The sequence below is a fragment of the Sciurus carolinensis genome, chromosome 3, assembly GCF_902686445.1.
Source record: "Sciurus carolinensis chromosome 3, mSciCar1.2, whole genome shotgun sequence".
NCBI lineage: Eukaryota > Metazoa > Chordata > Mammalia > Rodentia > Sciuridae > Sciurus > Sciurus carolinensis.
In genome coordinates, this window is record NC_062215.1 from 85,256,581 (window position 1) to 85,283,211 (window position 26,631).

General features: G+C 38.5%; 1 protein-coding gene across 5 annotated transcripts in view; it reads right to left on the reverse strand.

Moving 5' to 3' along the window:
• The window catches only part of Nckap5 (NCK associated protein 5), an 863,608-nt gene that overhangs the window by 199,407 nt on the left and 637,570 nt on the right, over nt 1-26,631 (reverse strand). For all 5 annotated transcript variants that reach the window (XM_047544852.1, XM_047544850.1, XM_047544849.1 and 2 more), the window contains one exon: nt 5,241-5,309. In XM_047544852.1, the coding sequence (XP_047400808.1) occupies nt 5,241-5,309 (69 nt within the window). The remainder of the gene's footprint in view (nt 1-5,240; nt 5,310-26,631) is intronic.

The window sequence follows — 26,631 nt, forward strand, 5'->3', positions numbered from 1 at the left end:
TCACTGCAGGAGAGTCAGGATCTCAAAAGGCTCATGCTTAGACAGCCCTCTCCTCCTACCTGGCTGTCTTGCTTTCATACTTGGGTGTGTTATTCCATCATGCGAAGCAACTGTCATTTCAGCAAGGTAACTTAAAAAACTGGTTGAAAAAGCAAGTGTTGTTGAAATTTTCCTTTGGAGGAATTTTCTGTTTACTAGACCGAGGTAGCTGGAGCAAAGCAGGAAGGCTATCCAGTCAAAATCACAAAAAAGACTTGGGTTCAAAGACTGCCTGTGTTGATGGGGCACTAACATGTAGGGGTATGGGGGAGCAACCGTAAAACAGAGGAACTGTTGTGAAAACTGCCGGGGAAGACAGCCATCATCTGAGAAGCCACCTAGGATGGGCCTGATGTGAGGTTGTCACTCCATAAATATTGAACATGAACCAGGGGAGTTGAATTTCAGAGAGTTTGACATCTTTTCAGGTAAGCAGTTAATAAAGAAGTATTTCAGAATAAGAGATTTTATTATTTGTAAGTGAATCATTTGTGTGTATAATGCACATGTATAAATACAAGTGACTAAGCATCCATGCTATTAATTTACCAAATAACCCCATAAGATAAAAGTGAGTAAGAAACTAGAAGAGATAACTGCATGCCCCATATGGCACAGGATGAGGGACCTATGACAATGTTGATCCTGAGTTTTCCTAAACCAAAGTCCACGTGGTCTCTTTTAATTCAAATCAGTCTTTTAAGTAGGTCTACTATTTTTCTCATCTGATTGATCCTTTGGATTATCTTTTGGATCGCTGCATAATAAATGTTCATCGTGGATGAGATAACTGAAGAAATTAGTCTAAATATGAATGTGGGATTTTGGGGAAAGCAATTTGAAAATTAATTTCCTGCTGCTCATCTCCATTCATTCATTTAGTCATTTAACAAATATGCAGTAAGCAGTTAAAATAGACCAAGAATCATGCTGGGTCCTGGAAAACATAACGGTCAATAGAATATGGGTGCTGGTTTGAGGTGGCTGTAGTGTGGGGCACACAAGAAGATCATCTGTGCATTTCATGGCCTAGTCAGGAAGTGGGCACTGGAAGTGCATGAAAGCCATGAGCAGGATCATTGTCCATCTACAAGACTGTATCCACTGAAAGGCTGGTTTTAAAGACTATGTAGGACCCAGATGTGGGATATGCACAACAATGTAATGATTTCACAATTCAATCTTTGCACACGGATCAGAGAGACAGCAGAGAGCTATTCTTAACAATGTCCTTCTGTCTTTATTTAGTGTTGGCCTAAAAGACTTTCTGGCATTTTTCTTTTCTTTTTTTTTTTTTTTCTATTTCAGAATAACATTCAATAGTCTCATTTTTTTTTTTCTGCCTTTTCTTGCACTCTGAAGTACTAAAGTTGGAGAAGAACCTGACCTCAGCATCCTCACTGACTCTAAGGATTGTGATCTAGCTCTGAGGGTCTGAAGTAGGGGTGGGGGGGGGGGAGCTGCTCCAAATTCATGGGCAGAAGCTCCACCACCTGGAACATTTGTGAAAACTGCCAATTTCCTCTTGCGACATAGCATACTGATTGTAAAGGACTGGCCCAGGTCTGAGAATGTGAATTATTCCTCAGTCACCACACAGTCTTTCTGATGCAGAGGGTCCTAGGAACAAACTTTGAGAAACATTGGAATAGAGTTTGTTTATTGTTGGCACTAGGGATTTAACCCAAGGGCACTTTACCACTAAGCCACATTCCAGTTTTTTTTTTTTTTTCTTTTTGTTTGTTTAATTTTGAGACAGGGTCTCACCAAGTTGTTGAGGCTGGCCTAAAACTTGTGATCCTCCTGTCTCAGCCTCCTGAGTTGCTGGGGCTATAGGAATGCAACACCATACTGGTGACAGTATTTAGTTTTGTTCAGAGCTTTGCATTATTAACTCAGAAATAAGCCAAAACTTCTGCATGGGTCAGTATTTCAAATTTCAAGGCTCTGTCCCAGAAAAGAATTTGATCAGAATCTCTGGGGTGCAACTTCACCAGTGGCACCTCTGAAGCTCCTCAGGCATAGCCAACATATACAAAGGTGAGTGCCGCCTGCCTTTTCATATCTGAAACTCAATCTTGTGTGCTCCATTCAGCCCCTCTGCTGAAGATGCCCTCTCCAATTCACCACCCACCCACCTACTGCTCCTCCCATCCTCTGGTGGCTGTGCCATCTGTTTCTGAAGTCGCCTTGGAAGCTTGTTTCCTCTGAGTTTCTCTAGGCCCCTTTCTCTGTGATTATGAATCTTTCCACTTCTGCTACTTGTCTGGTAGCACCATGAGCTCCCAGAGCCTGCATGAGGCCAACATCCAGTAAAGGTTGGTAGGTCACAAGTAAATTCATCTAAATGCAATTCAGTGATTTTAACAGGTGTAATTTTACTTATTTTATATATGCCATTACACCTCTGTAAATGGGAATAGTTGTTCTGAAAGCTGGTAAACTGCCTGTCAAACAGGCAGACTAAGAAACTAGATTCAAATACCGAAAACTCCAAAATCCCAAGGAAAAATAAAATGAATCCTTGATTCTACCTCTGGACTGCCCATCAAGGAAACAAGGAGATGGGTAGCAGTAGAGGTGATGGGGAATGTGTGTGTGTGTGTGTGTGTGTGTGTGTGCATGCTCATCAAACCAGGGAGTGTGTAGAGGTGTGTGTGTATCTATGCATGTGGGTCGGTTTACTTTTGAGTAAATACCCTCTTTTAGTAGAAAACACAGAAGGAATTTCAGACTCTCAGTGTTTTTCCCCAAATCCTCAATATATTCTCTGTTTCCCAGAAAATAACAATCAAATGCAGATAGGATTGAGGAACATTTAAATTTACATGTTATTCACCTGAGTATGTTTTATGAAACTTACCAGCAAAGAAATAACTTACATGAGCCTTACCTTGTTAGTTTGTCTAATTAGTATAAAAAGTCTTGAAAAGAATTTCCAGTTGGCATTATTACTACATTGAACTACCCCTTTGAGAGCATTCTCTTACAATGCACGGAAATGGATTATCTACCTCATGCAATTAGTTACAAAACAACTGGCATGTGTAATCAGGGGCCAGTTTTTGTGAATACAAAACATTTGCATTGCTCAGAGGTAGTTCTTTGTTGTAAATCACCTCTTCAGCAACTGTTAATTTTTGCAATTAAGAACAGAGGGACTTTTCCTCTGAAAATTCTGCCTGCAGCAGAAACTCTATGAAATGGTTTAGTGGGTGAAAACTTATGTTTCTCCCGACACATTCTGCCAGAACCTACAGAAAGAAGATATGGGGAACACACAGTAAGTAAACCAGGGTTTCCAAAAAGAAACACTATGAGCTTTTTGATAGATGGAGAGGGGTGACTTGAGAAAGAATTGTGATGCATAAGAAGTTTCTGTGATGTGAGTCACATAAATTTAACTTTTGAGTATAGATAGTCTCATTGGAAATTTCTGTGCGGGAGGTTAAAGTGAAACTTTGCTGATCAATGTATATGACCCAAGGGCATTATTTATTCCTTTAAACACCCATAGATCTATTTGATCTTTCTTGCCCTAAACTTTGATTGGACCAAGAGGCTGGGGAGCAGGGGTGAGGGCTGCTGAACTGGCCTCGCTAGACCCTGAGACTTTAAGCTTTCTTTTATGTCAACCAACTTTTCATGATTCTTTTAACTTTAGACATTGCAAAGATTATTCTGCTCCTGACAGGGCAGAAAATTACAGACACCATTTTGCTTCAGTAACCAATGTATTTGGCTGCAAATATTAAGCAATGAAAATGTTGAATATTAAACATTTTTCTGGGGACATCTTGGGAGTCCTCCAACCACATATATGCAAAAAATACAAAGCAGACTGTGCTCAGGAAGGGATCCCAGTGCAGTGTGCACCCCCAGAACCTGGTGACACACAGATGAAGGGGCTCAACCTGAGTCTGATTCTGTGAGTCTCGGTGGGGCCTCCGAGATGGCATTCCTAACGAGGTCCCTGGGAGGTTGATGTTGCCCATCCAGAAATTATGTGCCAAGAACCAGTGCTGCAGGAAAACCCTAAGTGTGACCTGTACTCTGAGTACAGAAACAGACTACTTCAGTTTGAAGGGCCTAAAAAAGTACATGGTGATACAGTGGTGTCATAGATGGGATGGGAGATGGCATGATTTATAGTCCAACACATCAACCTCTGGGACAGCATGTCTTATGAGAGGGAGACAGAAAAGGGTAAGAAATAGCAAGAGGAACTTTTTGGAAATGTATTTCCTAATTGGTAGTAGGGAGAAAAAGACTGACAATATTTTGGTAATTCCCACTGGCAAAGTAATAGAAACATAATTAAGTGTGGCTTTTCGAAAATCTGTTCAAGGAATCTCCCAGAGCACTCATGAGTTTAGGGTGTTGGGCAGATGCTTAAAGAAGTCCTCTCATTTATGTAATGGCTGCAATCACTAGCAAGTCTCAGAGGAGAAATTTCCAGTGAGGGGAAAGGCCCCCCTTCCAGGAAGAAGGCACAGGGGTATCTCCAGTGTGATGACTGGTGGTGAGATGGAAGCTGAGGGCAGGCAGGGAGAGGCACACTCCAGACCTCCCCGTCACCTGCCAGAAACTCAAACACCCAAGTCTCTGTCTTCATCTCTTCATTATCATCAAATAATACTTACTGAGTTTACTCGTGCGTATGGCCCTGTCTTCTTCCATTCCCCTCAAATTTTCTTCCTCGCTTCCCTTTCTCTTTTTGGCTTGTACTCAATCTACTGATATTTTTTCCTCTGTCTGCCAACTGTGAAAATTGTCCCACCCACTCTATCAAGGATTTGCTTTTTTTCAGAGATGGCATCCAATGGCAGATGCAACATGCTTCAATGTCGTTTTTCTCATTCATAGGCAGGGATCCCACTTATTGGACAGAAGGAATTGATCATACAGGGAAGCACACTCCACCTGTGTCCTAATAATATTAAATAATAACCAGAAGGAATTTACAGATGCCTGTATGTGGATTTAAGGAGGGAGGGAGGGAGAAGGGAGGAGAGAGAGAGGAAAAGAGATGGACATACACACACCCACTCTGCCAATCTTCCTTCTCATAGGTTTACAACTTCCCTTTGGAACAGAAAATGCTAGGATCTGTGGAAGTTGGTGATATGCACACACTAAGACCTGATTATGAGACTCTGACCAGCCCAGCCTCTTATGATGTACCTCTCCATTCAACTTACCTCATCAAGGCATCGCTCATACTGTTCTCTTTGATTTTCATTTTCCAAAGCCAAGGCTGAATTCTCTGCCTGCAGTCAGGTACAAAAATAACACAAATGAATCAATGAAATGCTGTGTTATGTGACAACTTATTCAATACACTTACTAAATATATCTCTTCAGGATCCAAAATAATCTTTCAGAAGTACCTTTGACAAGTTTGCTCTAAGTACTATTATAAATATCTCAGGGATGACTTCTGCCTTATCAACTCACTCACAAAAATACATTATAATTTCAAGAAATGCAAAACTTGATATTCTGAACAGGTAGAAAATCAAATCATGGTTTGATGTGAGAGTGTTCCATAGAAAGATTACAATGTTTATCTCATTCCACAAAAATGTAAATGTAAGAAATGCCTTAATCCCCTTCATTAAGACCTGTCACAATCTCACAGCCTAATATTGGTTGAGGCCACAGAAAAGGATCTCAGGTAAAATCATGAATGAAACTTGAATTCCAAAATGCAAACTAAACATGCTATTTTCACTGTTATTCAGTGACATTTGAGCATCCAAAGACAATGTGAAATGCCTCTCTCTTTCTACCATTCTTCTTCTAATTACTGCTTTCCTGCTCCTTAGGGCCATGTGGGTATGTGAATGCTGAGTGTGGTGACTGCAGGGCTACAGGGACCAGCAAGGAGGGGAGACGTGCTCTGGAAAAGCATATTAGTTCTTAGAGGAGCATGAAATGGTGGCATGAGAGCCGCTCTCCACTTTTGGGGACCTGGTTCCACTGTGACCATGGTGGTCCTATCTGCATCCTGAACTGTGCAAGTCACCCCTGCCCAGGGCTGTGACAATGAACACCCACTCCCCTCCCAAGAAAACTGGCCTTTATTCACCTCTTTGCTATAGACCTCCTTTGGATTTGGTGGTGGTGCTCTAAGTCAGTGTGTAGAGAGCATAATGTGCTTTTAGATGTGCACAGATTAACCTCTTTCTTTCATAACTTCTCTGTATCCATCCATTTTCTTTTACTTTTTTATTTAGAGATAATTCTAAACCTATGATTTGCAAGAACAGTAAAAAGAACTCCCACACACATTTCCTCAGATTCACTAATCATTAACCTTTTGCCACATCTGCTGTATCATTCTCTTTCCCTTTTGCTTCTTCTCCATACCCTGAAAATAGGTTGCAGACATGACAACCTTTATTCCTGAACACTTTCGGGTACTTTTGAATAACAGAGACATTCTCTTGCACAACCACATTCTAGGTGTTGATTTAAGGAAATGCAACATTAATAGAGTACACGAATCTGATACACAGTTCATATTCCAGTTTCATCACTTGTTCTGACATATCCTTTATGGTCACTTTTTTCTAGTCTATAATGCTGTCTATAATCATGTTTTGTATTCTAATGTCATCCTCATTCATTATCTTTTAATTTGAAGCAATTCCTATGTTTATAATGCTGATTTCTTTTCTTCTTTCCTCCTCTTTTCCTTTCTAGTAGAGGTCAATTATTGTGTATAAAGTCCCTTAATTTTGGCTTGTCTGAAACTTACTCATGCACATGTGGCAGGAATAGCACGTATTTGACTCTGGGTCCTTCCCCATGAATCATATCAGTCTCATGATAGTCACATGTTCCGTTAGTGGACATGTTAACTTTCATCACATGCTTAAGATGGAGTTTGCCAAATCTCCATAAAATCACTAGTTTCCCTTTAGTAACTAATAAGCAATTTTGATGGAAATATTTTGAGGTTTTAAAAATATCCTATTGCTCACCAAATTTTCACCTATTTGAGCAGCCATCAATAAGTACTTCTTAACTGGGTCAATGATTACTTCAGCTTCAAATGGTGATTTATAACTCAGTAGTCCCCCTTATTGTGGGGTATACATTTCAAGACCTCCAATAGGTCCCTAAAACCAAGGTTAGTGCTGAACCCTATATACAGCCATGTTCTGCATAATGATATTTTGGTCAGTGATGGGTCACCTATATGACAGTGGTCCTATAAGTTATATCACCTAGTGACATCATAGCTTCATTCATGTAAGCATACTCTGCACAACAGTAAAATTACCTAATGACATATTTCTCACAGTGCATTCCCATAATTAAATGGTGGATTGTTATATACTATGTTTTTCCTATGTGTGTATGTCTACGCTAAAGTTTAATTTATAAAGTAGGCATAGTAAGAAACTAATAACAATCAGTAATAATAAAATAGAATAACTATAACAATACACTGTAACAAAATTACTAGCATCACTACTCTTGCACATTGGGATCCTCGTGAAGTCATATAAGGGCTACTTCATCCCAACTACTGTGATACTGCCATTGTTGATCTGACAACCACAACAGCTACCATGTGACCAATGGGCAGGTAGTGCACATGGCAGGGATATGTTAGACAAAGGGAGGTTTTTGCTACTGAGGCAGGATGGTATGAGACTTCATCACATAACTTTGAATGGTTTAAAAAGTTATGAATTATTTATTTATGGAATTTCCTATTTAATATTTTCCCAATACAGTCAATGGAGGATAGCTGAAACTGTGAAAAATGAAACTATGGATAAGAGGAATTATAGTACACTTAGGAATTTGTATTCTCACATAAGTATAATTCCTGTTTATCAGTATGTACACATAGATTTTTATATTATTTAGTCATAAGTCATTATTGTCAATATTAATTTTGATGCTCACATTTCCCCAGTTTTCATCAGGTAAGCCCCTTTAAGCTGGACTCTATCATTTTGACAGGTAGCCATTATTTTGAAAACACTTTATTTTCTGCCACAGAGATGTTCTAGACCCTTCTTGTCTTTTCCTTGCACTGTTCCTGAAATCAGCCATTTTTCCAAGGAATCCTATGTCTACTGAATTGGAAAATGAAAATTCGAAGCTAAAATCTGAGCATGAACACATGCAATTGCACTGAAGGAGCACGGCTTCTAGTCCTTTCCAGTGGAAGAACTCTTTCACCTTCTGTCCATGGAATTCTTCCTTCCTCCTTGCCTTCCCCTTTTCATATCTGCATCTTTTTGTTTGTGTGGTGAGAACCAGGGCTCCCAATATCATTGCATTTACTGGTGTGTCCCATCCCACCATGCATACAAACCTATTATGCTACAAAATACAGTATCAGGAAGAGTTTGCTGTTTGTTTTTCTTTAGCAAGAAGGTATATAATAAAAATCCTGTGTTCAGAAGTTACTAGATTAGTTCTCCACCCCCTCCATTAGTTTGGTTATGTTATTCATTTGAAATTCAGTCTGGCTCATTTGTTTCCAATAATATCCAAATTTAATTTCCCCTCTTCTTGATTTCATTTTATTGTTTTGAATATGTAAAACATTAACAGTGTTCTGAAAATAAACCCTACACTGAGAGCCACAGTCAGAGAGGCTTCCTGCCATCTTCTACCCATTCCCATTTAACTCTTGAATTTTCTTTACTAGTACTCATTTCTGGCCCCCCATTTTTTATCTTGCTTTTTACTGTCTAGTAAAAATAATGTCCTTTGACTTCCTCCATCATCACATATGTAATGTAATTACTCTCCTTTCCATTAGTTGCATTCTTTCTGTTTTATCAACATACCGTGTAAGAACATAAGATGCTTCCACCTTTCTCCCTATCCTTGTCTCAGCCCCTTTGATGGACTATGATTATGATTGGTGGGTCCTGTATTCTCTTTTCCTGTATTCTCAGACTCAGCCTGAGGTCTCACACTTTTGAGCCCTGCCTTACAGCCAGTGCTGGGACCCTGGCACCTATGATCAGTGTTGATCACATGGTACTGGATTGTTTCATTCTGGATGACCTTTCTTCCTCTCCTTCTTCTACCATCATCCCTGGGCACACAGGCTTACAGCAGTTCTGTGGGTATCTGATGTTTATTTTTCTACTTACAGTAATTTGAAATTTGGATGTTCTCTGGTTTTGATAATGAGAAGGCATGGATTATGTGTGGTCTTGTTTTTCTTGGTGATTTGAATATTTTCCTTGGCAGAGGCATGAAAAGTTTCAGATTTATGTCAGTTTTTATTAGTTTAATCAACAAACTTGAGTAAAGTGACTGCAACTGAATGGTAAGAAGAAATTGAGGGAAAGTGCTGGGGCAAAGTTCACCTGAAGATAATCCTGCCACCTGAATCAGGACTGTCTCCACCTAGTCATAGCTCTAGTCCCAAGACTTGAACACGCTGTTTCTTCTTCAGAGTTAGTCCTTGACCTTGTCTTCACTCTTGTTCCTCTGGGCCTGCATCCCTGTTCTAGCTATGGCTTCATCACAGGATCCCTCAGGCAGGATCCTACAATGTTCCCTCAGTTCTCACCATGGACAGACATCTGTCACATAGCCTAGGCCTTCTGCTCTCAGGTTGATCCTTCAGAATGTTTAAGTACTGGTTAAACTTAAACTACTCCTTTTCCACCCAAACTAAACTGAAAGCTCTTCTTAACTTACCTGTGTTTTCTGCACGGGCTGCTTTTGCCCCTTGGTACTAAACCCATATCTGCAGCTGGTGCAACCACTTAGTCCTTCCCCCAGGACTGGTGGGAGGGAAGGTTCCAGGTTCTAGGTCCATTTGTTTGTAGATTACTAGATGATGCCAGGGTGTGTGACCTTTAGCAAGTTATTTAACCTTGTTGTTTTATAGCTCTTTAATTAATAAATGAAAGGAATAAACTAATCAACCTACAAAGTGACTTCAAATTCAAATATTTGGATATCATGGATCACAGAAGAAAGTACTAGAATTCAAGTTCTATAAAATTGCTGCTTTCTTTGGAGAAATGTAGATTTGGTGGGATGTGCTGATATTAATAAGGAAACAACGCAAAGCATAATGGGAGGAGATAATGGAGAGAACAGCAATGCCAATTTATGTTGTTTTCACTTTAAATGTCTTGGAAAAAATGTGCATGGAAATAAAACTGAAAATGGGAATTTATATGGGATGTCTATATCTTTCTTCTACTCATATCACATTGCAATAACACAACAATCGATCCATTCAGATAATTACCATCATTACACCGTTTACATTACTTGCCACACGTTTACTGCTCTGACAATCTATTATAGCCAAGCAAATTAAATACCTAAAAGGGTGCTGGTGAACACACAATAGTCACATTTATGGTTACTGTGTTCAGTTACACAGACCAATTTAATTGATGTAATCCTATATATCCCAGGGGACAGTGGAGATATTAACAATTATGCCAGTGAAGTTAAAATAATCTTGAACTCATGATTTTCTTTAATCCATTTGCATTTATTAGAGATTCAGGATTAACCTACTTCCAACATGAGACAACAGGGGAAAAAAACAGAAAAACCTCTTAATTAAATGAGATTTAAAGGAACAGTGAATATTTGTAGAGAAGAGATGGGAAAGAATAAGGCAGAAAGGGAAAGAAATGGAAGACATGTAAGTATCACTACCGAGAATTACAAAAATTACAACACGAGTCTTTTTACATTTTAAATAAGTATGTTATTAAATCACTATACCCAAAGGATACAATTAGGGCATTCAAGTACATACAGCAGTGCATCTTTGTGTTCAGCCTTGTCTTCCACAACAATCAAAAACCTTTGCTAGACTTTGTCTCTGGCTTAGAGGATTTCCTGCTCACAGTGGCTTCCCCATGACTCCAAATTATGGTGATCTAAATATATTTCTGGTTTCACCTATAAAATCCTTGTGGGTCCTTATAAAATCAAAAAGTCTCAGAGTATAAATCCAAACTGTTTTGTTTTACTGTGGTATAGGAGTCTGAATTAATATTTAAAAGCCACTGTGGTTCTTAGAGGTTCTGCTCTGTAAATAAATGTGCTGACCCAAGTTTACAAATGATCCAAAGAACTAATGCTTTTAAACCACTGTTCTACATTAATTCCCCCAAAGTATATTATGTTTAGAATCCTTTTACACTATACCTTTCATAACATCTTCTTTTCTACAGGTATTTGACCAAAGGTAGAATACTTCTTTGTAAAACCTCCTGCACAAGGTAGAGAGGGTGGGTATGATCAATCATAGCATATGAATGTATGGAAATGACACACTGAAACCCACTAATCTGTACAGCTAATATAGACTAATAATTAAAATAAAAATAAATAAAAACAAAAAACTTCCCTCTACATAAAATAGTGGCTCTGCAGTAGGCCTTCCAACTCTTACAGTCTGCCCCCACTCATTCCCCAGAGCAGCTGCCACCCATAGCACATGCCATCTCCTGAGTCAAGTCCAGTTCTTTCCTATTTCAGGAAGGTCTCCTTCTCATTCCTGTGGCTGTGCCTTTGGTTTGGATGCTCACTCTAACATGGAATATGCTTCTCTTTCCCTTTGGCCTTTCTAAACCCTATTCAATTTTTGTGACTTGGCTCACACCTGCACCCACAAAACCTACTAGGGAGCACAAATACCAAAATTTAAAAATTCCAATAAACCAAAATATGAAAACATTACAAAGAATTTCCCTATATCATTCAATCAGATTCCTTGATCGTTACCTTTTAGCCACACTTGCTTTATTATTTGTTGTATTATCTACTATAGTATCTATGGTTTCCAAATGAACACAATAACAACAGCAACAACACAGTATGTGTGAAAAGTGGCAGAATATTTAAAACTTACACTTTGCTTTATTCAGCAGTATAGATGACTGAGTTCTGATGCTCACTTATAAATGTTCCTTGCACTTATTACTAGTATTGCCATAGATCACAGATGTGATTTTGCTCCTTGAATCTTGGCAGGCTTTATTGGCTTGCTTAAACAATAGAATGTGGTTACACTATCAGTTTGTAGACCTTCAAGGTTATAACATAAATCTAGCTCTTGGCATCCTGAGATGCCATGTAAGAAGTCTGAATGTTCTAAGGTGGTATAAAGCTGAAGCTATGTGGAGAGGCCTGTCAGCATGAGACGCCTTGTGGAGAGAAACGGGTTGGGGACACTGGGATGCCAGACATGGGAGTGAAGGAACCTTCTTGGAAATAAATCCTCCAGTTCAGCTGAGTCACGTGGATTAGAGATGAACTGTCCATCTATGAGCTTTCCATATTTTAAACCCATAACATTGTGAGAAAAATAAAATGGTTGTTTTAGACCTCAAAGTTTGGGGTAGTTGGTTACATAACAATAGATGGCTAGAACAACCATATTTAGGACACGCACTTCAACATGAATGTTTTTTTGCATTCATTCAGTTATTGATCTCCTAGTGTACTTCAGGAGCTATGCTGGGGGTGGTCATGAAGAAGTACAAAACCCGGGGTCTAACATAAAGAAATAGTCTAGGAAAGGAAACAAATTAATTTTTCACAATGAAAGTTACAATGCAATAGGATCTGAGAACATCTTCAAAGCCCTCCCTGCCTGCCTCCAAAAATCCACCTGACTTTGGATGAAGCAGGAAAGTGTTCCTTGGGGAGGTGATTCAGCCTACTCACCAGGCTTTCAAAACAACAGACCTCATTGAAATAGATGAACAGTATAGCTTTGAATAAAATATCAAGGAAATGACTTTCAACTTAGCTATCAGAAGTACATTTTACAACCAAGATAGAATCTTGGCTGTCAATATTATCAAATTATTGTGAAAGTAGATAATGTTAGACTCCAGTCAACACCCATGGGAGAGGAAACTTTGGGTTCAATGAATGAAAAAGAACAAAATAATAATGTGCTAATGAAATTGGCAGAAATTAAGCAGGGATAGAGTTGAATGAAGGAGGGGAAAGGACATCCTCTGAAGAGAAAGAGAAAAATAAGTCCAGTTCACAGTAGTTAAAAAGGCTTGCATCCTGTGGTTTTCTCTGCTGCAAGAGTTGCTTCTTTTCAGAATGGCTTTCTCCAAACTTGCTGAAAGTCCCTCAAATCAGCAAAGGCAGACAGGTCAGCGCAAGATCAGGAAAAAGGTATGTCTCTAAAATCATGGGAACTATGGATCAGCGTCCTGTGGCACCCTCCTCAGATCAGTCAGCCATGATGGTGCCACACCAACAAACACTCTGTGGCCAGGGAGCTTTAGATTTAGCCTTCTGAGTAAAATAGAGATTCCCCAAATATCCCTGAGGACCCTGTTGTCTGTTGTATTTTGAAGATTTGAATAGATGGCACTTCATAAGGCAACCTCTGTGAACTTCTGGAATTTAAATTCATTGATATAAAGCTCCAGCTTTATATCAATGGCTAGCAAACTTGAGTGTTCATCTGAGTCACTTGGCAGGTTGTAGGATGACAGGTTGTTGGGCACCACTCCCAGCTAGTGTTTAGATTTAGTGAACTTAAAGGCAGTTTGCAAGAAAGAATTGACATCTCTATGAACTCTCATGAGATACTGCTATTGCTGCTGCTAGTGGTGGTGGTAGTCTGGGGACCACACTTTGAGAACCAGTATCCAGGAGGAACCAAACTCAGAATGAAAGCAGTTGCCACTTTCTTCATCCCCCTTGCTGCCATCAACTGTCAACTAGCCAGGAGTCTCTTGCTGTTTCTTTGAACAATTTTATACTTTTCTTTCTATTATTTTGTGTACAGTCTGTTTCTCTCCCTTAGTCATTTTCCTTTACTGGGGGAAAATGGTACAAGAAGATATATTACCATGAACATGCACATTTGTGTACATGGGTGTAGAACAGGAAAAATGAATGTGATCTGAAAATATATTATTTGATATTGCATTATATCTGGAAAATGAAAAAAGGTAATAATACAATGAAAAAGTAAGTTTGAGAATTTTCTTGCCTGTGCGGATATACAGGAAAGGAATCCTCCTATGATGCTGGTGGGCTGTAGGTTTGGTGAGAAAGATCTACCTTCCTGGGAGGAATGTGTGAGCATCTGATGGGAGGCAACAGTATGTTTTGTAAATTTCCTTATTTTTTTTTTAAATAATAGAAAGAGGGCTGGCCTTTGAAGTTAAGTAGGTGTTGATCTGAATCAGCACAGCTTCTCCTCCCATGACCTCAGGCAAATCTCTTGGACTCATTGTGTTGATTCCTCTCCGGGAAATGGGAATGATAATAATAAATATCCATCACTGTTTGGGGTCCATTGAGATATTGAATAGAAAATGCATCTGACAGAAAGCCTGGCCTGCTGTGGATGGGTTTAGTGAACATAAAACTTTTTCCATCCTTTGCAAAAAAAAAAAAAAAAAACACTCCCTTCACAGGGTGCAGCAGGTGAGGTGGTGGCCTCAGCTAGGAGAGAAGTGTGTCTATTGATTAGGGAAGATTTCATTCAGGAGAAGTGTAGCCAGGACCCTTAGAATGGGCATTTTTTAATAAATAGAAAATATTTATTTTTCAACATGAATACTGCATTTTTTTCTTGTATTAGTGAATTACAGTTACACATAACAGTTGGGTTCATTATGAAAAAATCATGCATGCATGGAAGTTGATTTATTCCATTTAAGTCCCTGGTAGATCACCCACCCTTTCCCTTCCCTCCTCCCTCCCCCTAATCTCCTTCCTCTACTTCACTGGGCACTTTTAAATAGCCTCACATAGAGATCAGCTTCAGGCACTGGCTCCTTTAATCTCCAGTCTCCCTTTCCTATCCTTTTCCCTTCATTTCTCCCTCGCTTCCTCGCTCCCACTCTAGGGGCCTATTTATCAACAATTCCCATAGAGAAACCTGCTCTCTGACAGAGTATCACACTTTCATTCACATTCAGATTCAAAGGATGATAAGGCACTAAGAGGATTTGCATGTAAAGAGATGATTAGGGAGTAAATCTTTAATTACAGCATTTTAGGGTGTTAGAAAGTAGGCAGTTTTGCAAGGGGTGGTCTGGGATACACAGCACTTAATTTTTACCTTGAAATCATATCATATCACTTTCTTATAAAGCCTAGAACTTGTTCATGACAATTTTTCCATGCCTTAATATAGCTGAAAAGAGCTTTGTATCATTCAGAGTTTTTCCCAAACTGTACAGATCAAACATCCACCTATCAGAATGGTACATGTCTGAGCTAGGTGCCTGCCCTGTGCTCCCACAGCATGCTGTATACCCTTAGTCCCAGTGCCCACCACATTGCACAATGGCTCACATTTTCCCTATCTGCACAGTGCTTGGAATATGGAAGGGATCCAATCTATTGTAACTCTGAACATTTCCACATGTATTTCTTATATACAGGGATGCACACTGCACCTGTGATTTATGAAAAGAAAGGTAATTGGTTAAGGGACATGACCACTTCTGTCTTATGCTTCCAAGTTTCCACTTCTCATTTGTACTCAAATGTACACTGCAAGTCCTTGCCACCTGTCTTGGTGGATCACCACAGTGGCTGATACATTCCCTTCCCCCATCCCTGCCTCTGTGCTGTAAGCATAATCAAAGAGTTCAGGGAAATCACAGAGACTGACATGGGTGGAAAGAACAAAGGCTTGCTGAGAGGCACGCGTAGGGAAACCAGGCACATGGTCCTGAAGAGAATAGCTTGTCTGCAACAACCTCCCAGTGGTGCCTCCCAGTAGTCGGGGTTCCTCACATTCCCAACTTAGCTAGATGACAAACTCCTATCCAATAGCATGCTGGCAAATGTTTAACAAACATCTTTGGGAGAGAAAAGCCATGCTCTATAACCTTTTCCAATTTCCATGATATAAATACCGCTACCATGACTGATTTCAGGCCACCAAATGCAGTGCTGGGAAGAGACACACCAGCACACTGTCATGTATGTGTTCCTCCTGTATTAGGTTGTGGAACTTAGATAAGCATAAAATGTAAAAATAACTAGGCAGTGATGAGCCTTGAGTATGTATTATCTTTGTCTTTAGTATAATTTGTACAAATGCAAGCTTATATATCTTAATAATTGCTGTGTTTAACAACTGGCTCATGACATTCTTAAAACGGCAACAATTAGTTGATCTGCACTGGCTTCAGCACACCATGGCTCCTCTCCATCACAGAATTGAGAATAGCTCTCAAACAGCGAAAATGCACATTTGTGTCCACCAATGCAAAAGGTTTGCTGACTGAATTCTGCTTGGGATTTCTTTCAGGAAACTACTTATCTCATAGGTGAACACTAGACCTCAGCAAGGACACCAGTCCCTTACTGTCCTCTCCCTGTCTGTAAGAGCTCCCTATGGAGCCAGTTGATACAATTGAATTTGGAAAATTAAGGATGAAGCTCCATGAAGTTGTCAGTACAGTCACCCTCTTTCCTTTGAGAGGTTGCTTCCTGTCTCTACACATGCTAAGGTGAACAACACTGACCACCTCTTCACCCTCACTCTGCTGGAAGAAGAAATTTGATCAATTTAGCCTTCAACCCATTGTGCTTTTCGAGTCGGACTTGTGCTGATTCAGGGAAAAGAGGCTGTACGTGCTTGACAGAATGTGTTTTTAAAGACTGGTACAAATATTTCCTTATGTTTCTTTGACTAAGCATTTAATGACAATGCCAAACAATTCTTACTAAAATCCAAAACTTCTGAACTTTAAAATATTACACTTTTGAGTTCAAGATGTAACAAGTGGTTTCCAATTATGACAGAAGCCACCAATTCTTTCCAAACAACAACATGTAAACATATTTCAGAGATACCAAATCTATACCTTCCAAACTAGAATGGACTAGAGTGAATTCTGTGGTTTTGGAAGCCTCAGAGGAATTTCACTGAACTGAAAAATATGTAAAGATCTGATCATATTTTTGAGTGTAGAGCATTTGTATCATTAGTCATCTGGTATTTTAGAAGTAGCACTATGCAAAACCTATTGATTGGCAGAAGATAATATTAATTAATATATGGACCTTATTACCTAATTTAATTGAAGGTACTTAGACAATATGGGGCAATGTTCCATTCATTTTATACATGAAGAAACTGAAAGAGACTCTGTCAATAAACATCCTTTATGTTATAGGGTTTTTTCCTTCCTATACACAACCTTTATTAATAAAGACTTAATGAAATATTTTGAAGAACAAAATGTAAATAATAATGGCTTAAGACATTTCCAAGAAACCAGGGAAAGTGTCCCACTCTACCAAGAAGAACAGAATTCAGACTGAGGAGAGGTTGGGATACCCTTCAGGAGTAGGCAGGGCTCCTTGATCTCTGAACTATAGGGACTAAAGGAGAAACGAGGAAAGAAAAAGCTGAGACTTTGTGCTGTAGAAATCATTTCATCCCCAAAAGGAAGTCACTTAATATGCAAATTAGAACTACAAAGATAAAGTATTGTTCAACCTCTGGGTTAGAATAAATGATACAACCTTAGATGGCAAGTGATGGTGAGCATATGGAACTCAGGAACCCTCAAATGCCCTTGGTGGGAGGTGTAAATAAGTTCATACCATTTAGGACAGTTTGGCTCAACCTATTGATGGAGAAGATTCTCACAGCTTCTGATACAGCAGTGCCACTTCTGGGTATAGCTTGCAGACCCTAAGGACACGTATACCAGGAATATTCATTGTAACTTTGTTCTTGTCACCTACCAGATGGAAAAAAACCAGTAAGATTAGTGATACAATCGATAATTTGTAGTCTATTTTTGTGATGGAATATTATATAGAAAAAAATAGTGAAAGACAGCAACATGTGTAAATTAATGAACCTTGCAATGACAACATCGAATGAAAGGAACAGGACACATAATCTAAAAATGAACATACACATATGCAAACATGTACACAAGCATATACACATATTCACTTATAAAGCCATAAATGGATATGAAATAAAATAGTATTTGTTCATAAAGCAAGGAAATCATTATTATAAAAGTCATAATAATGATTATCTCTAGTAGGGAAAAGGAAGCTGGAATAGGAGGAGAGTCGAAGGGATTTTTCTAGGCTATAGGCAATGTTTCATTTGCTGATCTGGTAGCAGTCAATGATTTTTGCTTTATCATTTTAAATTATAAACATATATTTTACATAATTTTCTATAAGCATGTTTCTTTCTCATATATTTTCACACTCATAAATAAGTAATAGAGCCCTAGGTTAGACCAGGGAAAGTTCTGGAAGGGCCTCTGTGTACTCTGTGTACCAGAGGTACTATAATAGGATGTGTGGGTGGAGAACAGATGAAACCATTAAGGATGAAGTTAGTCAGGCTAAAGAAGCCAGATGCTGAGGCAAAGGGACATGACCAAATAGGTATTTTAAGAAACTAACATAAGGAGACAAAAAGGGACTGAAAAGGAAGGCGGGGGGGGGGGGGGGGGGGGATCAAAAAATGTGTTTTCAGCATGCTGGTCAGCGACAACCTGTCCTGACATAAAACAACTGCACTGCGTGTGTTCATTTGAAGGAGAACTTGGAACAGATCCTTGTGTTCATTTGAGGGAGAACTTGGAACAGATCCTTCAGCTCCAAGTCAGTACCTAGATGAGGAGAGCTGAGAACCAAAGAGGACATGGAGGTTTATATTTTGAGTCTCTGAGAAGGTGATAAGCTCTTTAATAGAAATAAGGAGCAAAGTGAGATAAAGTGCTACAGTAGATTTTTAGAAAAAAAATCTTATTACTTTGCTATGTAATGATTACCCCCTCCACTCAAACAGAGAAGAGAAAATCACAAGGAATGTAGGATTTTAGTTCTTAAGTGAGGTTTGCACAAAGTCACAATGACACCTCCTCCCTGTCTTTCCATTGTTTGCTGGTTTTCATAAAATTGTTTTGTTTAGGGAAGTTGATGGCTCACTCTAAAACTCCCTATTATTTTTAGCAGAGAATATTGTCTCTTTGTTTCAGAATTCATGAGGAAAATAGGATTAAGCTTTAAAGAGTTTGCAATTTAATTTAATTATCAGCTTAATCTCTGACCTCTCTCATCAGGCAAGTGTCCTGGAAGGTGGTGCAGCAAGTGGGCAGTGTGGGCCTCAGATGGAGGCTGACTTCTGCCCAGCTCTCCTCTCCCCTCAGCCTCCAGACTCATGGAGCCACAGCATCTCAGGGGCAGGTGCCAATGCAAACTGCTCTGCCCTGCCTCTCACACCAATGAAACACAGGTCCTGTAAGGTTAAGAGGAAGTATGATTTCACTTCCTCATTGCCTCGAGCTGAAACTGTAAAGATGTGGGAAATCCTTTGACTTGTTTCTGTCTTTTGGCATCCCCAGATTCCCTCATTACTAATAAATAAACCTAAACAGAATCCAGCCAGGAGAGATCTGACCCCTCACTGGTAGCAGTCCTCAAAGTAATGTCTTTGAAAAGTAATTAGGTCAGTTATGTGTATATGAAGCATGATGTGGCCTCTGGGAGACATCTAGCCAGGGGCTGGAAGTGCAGGTCGAGTGTGAGACAGAAGCCAGGGCTAGAGTATGGCTGTAGCTGTGACAAAGGAGCATGGGGGCTAGGGCAATGAGGATGACAATGGCACCTGACAAGAGTTGTGATTACTATGATTACTACGTGCTGCACATTGTGCTCAGAAACTGATGGATTTTATCCCACGTAATTCTTTCAGTGAACCACGCAGAAGGTAACTGTTGGTATCCCCACTTTACAGATGAGCAATCTGAGGCTCAGAGAGCTTCACTGGTTTTCATCAGCCCACACAGACCTAACTGAATCAGATGTAGTCCAAGTAAACCTAACATCATCATTCATCAAATGAATCCCCTGCCAGAAACCAAATTCCCTGTTTACAAGCCCAAGAGCTAAAAGAGGGTGGGTGATGCCTTGCTTTTCTGTAGAGAATTGGCAAGAAATGGCATGATTTGCTTTGGAAGCATTGGGGAAAGAGGAGAGCTAACACATTTATATACCACCCTAATTCCTCTCATTTTAGCTTCTAACATTTACCAGGTTGCTTTGTGTGGGTGAGTGGGAGGGAGTTGGCAGGTATTTTCAAGCAGTTGGGACCCTGAAATGATCAGGTTGAGGGGAGCTGCAATGAGATCCGTTATTGACAGCTGCATCAAAGAACAGTAAATACCTCAGCTTAAGCTCAGTTCAGGTGCAATAACTGACACGTGGGTTGGGAAGCTGGCAGCCATCAATTTTATTAAAAAGATTTTTCTGTTTGAATTACACATCATTCTACCAGGATAATATTGAATCACGATGCATACTGAGTACTTATCCAGTGATGCAAAGAGGGAGGTATTTTATACCCAGATGACATCTCAGAGATATTTTATATTTAAGGAGAGTGTGATTGCAAGAGACATGGGTTTTTTATTATAGTTTGGCAGTTTATAAAACATTTTTCAGCAGTAACATGTGGTTCCAAGCTCTGGCGTTTACTTACTGTGTGACATTGATCAAGTCACTTAACATCTCTTAGCTTTATTTTTTTTCCTCATAACCTTACTAGACCACATCATTGCCAAAATCCTTTGAAGTATAAAATCCCAGGTTTGTATGAATTTTTATAATAAGTATGCAATGATAGTTAATCCTAGAGTCATTTAAACTTTATCTTACTTCAGGGTTCAACGATCTCTTTTGAAAAACTCTAAACATATATGGTACACACTTATTTCCTTCTTGAGTCCATGAGAGGGTCAGTCAGCTTCCTTTAGAACCCTCATTTAGCTTGGCCTCCTTTCTCTAAACCAGACTTTGATGCAATCTGTTGAGCAGAGAGGAGTGTAACCAAACCAGAATGAAGTCTCTTTAAGACAAACATGGATGAAATGTCAGGCTGTGAACAGCAAAGCTTATTTCCATGTCTCAACAGATGGCTGAGAAAACAATGTCTTGTTGATCTGGTTAGAACAAATTAAGTACAAAGAGCCCTTCTTTATAATGAGAGTGTGTATGTGCAATAACTGTCTGTGCTTAACAGACCTGTACATACATATAAACCAGGGTTTCTCAACCTCAGCACTAGTGACATTCTCTGTCACATGATTAGTTTGGGAGGCTGCTCTGTGCATTGAGGAACGTTCAGCAGCATCCCTGGCCTCTAACCACCATATAACAATAGAATCATCCTCGCCCAGTTTTGATACCAATGATGTCTCTAGACATTGCTACAATGTCCTCTGGGAAGGATATACATACATACACACACATACATACACATGTACATATTCATATATCCACAAGCACATTAATGATATCAGATATTTGCATGGTACTTTCAACTTCATGAACACATTTTCTAAATTTTTAGAGTTAGAAGTGATTGGGATATCAAGTCCAATCACAGAATTTTATAGATGAAGGAAACTGCAGCCTGGAGAAAATCAATGACTATCCCTCTGGCCACTCAATTTTTTTTTTTTCTTATTAGACATAAAAATAACAGCTGGAAGAGATCTCAGTTTCATCACAGCCCATCTCAATTTTATAATCAACAAAACTAGATCTGTACTTTTTGTTTTTTCTTCTCTTCTACCCATTACACTGATCATTGGGATCTCTTCCTCTGGCAGACAAAGTATAAAGTAGATCTTAATTTTCTCCTACAGGGTGGTAGAATTTGTGTCCAATTACTGGAAGAGACAATCTTTCTAGAGCATGGTCCCTTTGATAAAGCAAGTGGCGACAGGTTGAGACAGCTCCGGGCTCAGGTCTCACACCTACTGAGTTCCACTTAGGTCCCATGGCAGCACAATTATCTAGTCAATTGCTCTGGAGGGGACATCATCTTGAAAACATGACCAAGTTCAAACCATTGTAATTAATTAGACAACTGCTTCAGTGTGATGGTGACTAACACCTCACAGACTTGAACTGTCTCTTTAACCCGGGGAAACACTGTTCACCTTAAGGCTGAACTCTATTTACAGAGTCCCACATTTGGATGCTAATTAGAAAAATAATACCCACAATGCAATTCTGCTTAAATGCTTCACCTCTGGGTGGAAACGCATTAAGTAAACAACATGTTATGTGAAATAGAACTTTGTCAATAGAATATATTTGCTATGGAAAATATATTTAAAATACCTTATTAAAATACTAGGCTTTCCATATTTTTAAAGCTGTCTTAGAATTGCTGTCTTTTAAAAATGAAGATTTGGGGGCAACTGGGACAGGACTATATACAGAATTTCTTTCAAAGAGTAGAGTTGCTCTGTGCTTTAATTGCATATAAATATACATCAGAGCTTCCAAATGCTAGTCCCAGATTTTTAGCTGTAATATTACATCATCTTTGAATGTTTGAGAGCCCAGATAAGACTTGGTTAAACTTCTAGTTGGCATGGCATTTTGCTTCTAAAAACCAAAGGTTCTGCCTCTATGAGCTTTTGGGGCTATGAGTTTCATAGCATTTGAGGATCTCTGAAGTTTTGTTCACATTGGATTTTCCATTTATCAACATCCATATACATAAACAACTATTAATGGGAGTCAGGATTATAATAAACCTGGTTTTAAAGCGTAACAATAAAAATAAACCTGTATTTAATCTGTATTTGTGAATTGTAGAATAAAGTACTCTTAAGTCTGAGAAAGTCAATCATCATTCAAAGAGCAATCACAACATAGCTTAAAAACTGAGCAATCCAACAGAGCAGGAGGCATAGAGGAGGCATTTATGAGACATGGAGAAAAGGGGAAAAAAGGCTGATAGGCGGGATGTACAGTTAGAACTGAATGAGCAACACAAAACTCGGGTAAGTATCACTGATAAAGGTCAAGGGGAACAGAGTTATGACAGTGAACTTTAAGAACACTGACAAAAACACAAGTACAGGTTTGTATAGCATTGCTAGCTATTCACATAAAACCATTAGTCCCTTCAAAGAAAGGGTTATTGATTTACACAGACATTCATTTGTCACATCTTGTAGAGTACATTAAAAAGCTGCCCAAGTTATTTCAAATATACTCAGCAAATTTGCCTTCTCACCTGTGTGCCGCCTGGTTCCTGACTACAGGAGAATTTTCAGTGTGAAAGACTTGATTTAAGAGCAAGTCATCAACTTTACAAAAGGTGGAGCCTTCTGGGCTCTTCCTGAGTTCTCACTGAGAAGTTGCTCTCCTGGTTGATGGGCTCCGTGGGGACATGGCTCTGATCATGTGAAGGGTACATACAACAAATGCAGAGGGGGTTTTGCAAAGTAGGGACAACACACAGTCTACATCTTGTTCAGCCCTAAAATCCCCTGACTTTCCATGAAGTTTGTCACCTCCTCTCACATTTGAGAGCCAGGTGCCTGCCCTGTGCTATAAATAGCAGTTAGTATATCGTAAGAATGGGAGGAGAGGTGGTTCCACCTACATGGGTTTTGAATTCTGATTCCACAGCTTATCAGCACTCTTGCTCTGGGGAGCTCACTAGAGCTCTCTTTACCACTTGGTTTCATAATCTTTAAAATGGGGATATAAACAATGTCATGACCATAGGTTATTGTGAGGCTCAGATGGTAAGTTACAGAGAGCACTGAAGAACAGCCTAGTTCAAGGCCATGATGCATTGCAGAGCTATAGCCACTGGCCACATGTGGCTATTTAAAAATTAACTAAAATTAGTCCTCAAAATTCAGTTCTTCAGTTACACCAGCCACAGTTCAAATGCTCAACAGTCATGTTGGACTAAATGATTGCCATACAGGACAGCACAGATTGAGACATTTCAACAATGTGAAAAATTCTACTTACTGGATAGTGCCATTCCACAGGTGCATGTGTACTTTTGAATTTTATTAACTAATTCTTTATAGGCATTGTCACTTAATCTGAGGCACAAGCCCATGTCTGATAGTTACTGATAATTATTAAATGTGTTCACTTGAGAAGTATTTTGGCAGGCTTCAACTCATTATATTTTTATTACATTTTTTCCAAATCATGTTTTGACTTTATTTCCATTCATTATCACCATATCTTTTGAGGTATAAACATTAGATATCTATAATTTTCCTCTCAAAGAGAGGAGAAATAGATGTTTACAACATCTATATTTATGTGAGCAATGTTTAGCCTTTGGAAGGTTCTGAGAATAACAAACAAATTAGGTAAAGAAGGCTACTCAGGAAAGATGATGTTTGTATTTTAACTTTTTTAAAATTAACAAGAGTTTATCAGGAGAAACTTGAAAAATAAACAAAAGGATGAAGAAAGTAAAAATTGCTGGAAATAACACAATCTGTAGATAACCATCATTAAATCACATGCTAGGGGAATAGAATATGTATATTTTATTCATTTATTGGATGATTTTTTTTTTCATTTACCATAGAGCAGATTACTTTTCCACACCATTAAAAAATATTTGATAACAAAAATGCATAAACTTGTATTTGGGGTCTCTCCTATCCATTACTCAACCATTTCTCATTTTTGCTATTAAAACTAATGTTGTGAATACTATACTTGTATGTAACTTTAAAAAGTCAGGGAGTATTTTTGAGGATGGAGTCCTACAACTAGAATTAGTTCCTTCTCATTAAAACCTGTAGACTTCCTAAGGCACTGTGGATTCACACTAGCATTTTGCCTTTGGGAAAGGCTACATCGATTTTCATTTCCAAGGAGTGTATATGTGTCATTGGCCTTCTCAAGCACCAATTACTCCCATCTAAACATTTTGCCGATTTTTTGAAAACTTATTTTTTATTTTTTTATTGTAAACAAATGGGGTACAACTTGTTTCTCTGTTTGTACATGAAGTAGAGGCATACCATTTGTATAATCATACATTTACATAGGGTAATGGTGTTTGATTCATTGTTATTTTTTCCTCCCTCCACCCCTCCCACCCCTCTTTTCCCTCTATACACCCGATTTTGCACGCAAAATATCCAATATTCTCTTTTGTTATCTCACTTTTTATTTCTTTGATTATACATGAGGCTATATTCCCCCCATTGTGCTTATTAGTGAAGGTAATTTCTATCCTATGAATTGTCTCTTCATGTCCTTTGCCTAGCCTCCTGTCAAAATTTTCTGATATGAATTTATATTAAATCTTCATATATTAAGGACAGAATAAAGGTTTTAGTTCTGGTATGTGTTCTGTTTTCCTTTAATTTTATCTGTGATATTTTTATATTTATAACTTTCAAATGTTTATAAAGTCAAATCAATCTTCCTTTTCCTTTGTGTTTTCCTTCATTGGTTTTATAATCAGAAAATCCCGTTCCCACCAGAGAGCAATTAAATAGTCACTTTTGTTTTCTTCAAGTTTAATAATGTTTCAACTTTTTTTTTTTTACATTTACCACTCTAATCCACCTGGGGTTTATATTATGTTATGTTGTCAGGTATATACCCTATCTTATTTCCTTTCCAAATAACATTATGACTGTCTTAGAACATCTATGGTAGCAGCTCTGCTTTCTGGTTAGTATACAATATCTCAGTGATAAGTATTACACTCAAATATAGGAAGATTTACTGCAGGAATACTTACTCTGTTCTATTTATCTATCTCATCTAGAATCATAACTGCACTAATTTAATTACTTTAAGTTCACACTATTTTAATTACGATAAGACAAGCTGGCATGGGTTACTCTTTTTTTTTTTTCCCCAAACATTGCTTAGCATGGCTTGTCTTTTCTACATGAGCTATAAAAGCATCTTAAGCCCTTCCCATAGCCCTCCCTTAATCCAATTTATTTTTTTTCTTGTAAAAATTTAATTTAACCTTTAAATTATTTTGGGAAGAAGTAGCAGTTTTGCAATATTTGCCCTTCTCATCCAGGAACATGGTATGTCTCTTTATTAAATTCTGTTTTATTTCTCTCAGTAAATTTTACAGTTTTGTTTAAATGAGCTTTGTACTTTTCTTTAAACAGTATTTTATGATCTTCATTACGATTATATACTGGATTTTCCCCAATTATTTTGAAGCATTATTCCTCATATGTAGGAAACTACTAATTTTTGTGTACTCATAACTGACTGCTTCCCTATATTCTTTTATTAATTCTAATGTTTTTTTTCCTATTGATTTTCTCAGGTTTGTACTGTATAAGTTACTTGCAAATAGTTTTGTTTTTCAGTAGGCATGGTTTTATTTCTGATTCTAATGTGAAGGAATGTGGCAGAATTCCTAAAACAACATTAGAACTAAGTATGCTGATTGCAGATGCCAGAACTCTTGACAGCAGCGGCTGATACTGCCAGGACTATTGAGAGTGATACTGGTGACAGTGACCAAGTGAAGATTTCTTCTTTTGTAGTACAAAGGAAGTACACTTTTGGTTCTGATTTTCCAAGAGTTCAAAACAGGTATTAATTTAGAATTGACTAAAAAACTTCCCATCGGTCTGGGGCTGTAGCTCAGTGGCAGAGCAGTTGCCTAACGTGTATGAGGCATTGGGTTCAATCCTTGGTACTACATAAAATAAACAAATGAAATAAAGGCATTCTGTCCATCTACAATTATAAAAAATTTAAAAAACAAACCAAAACAAAAAAACCACTTCTGGTCTATCATTTTTCCAG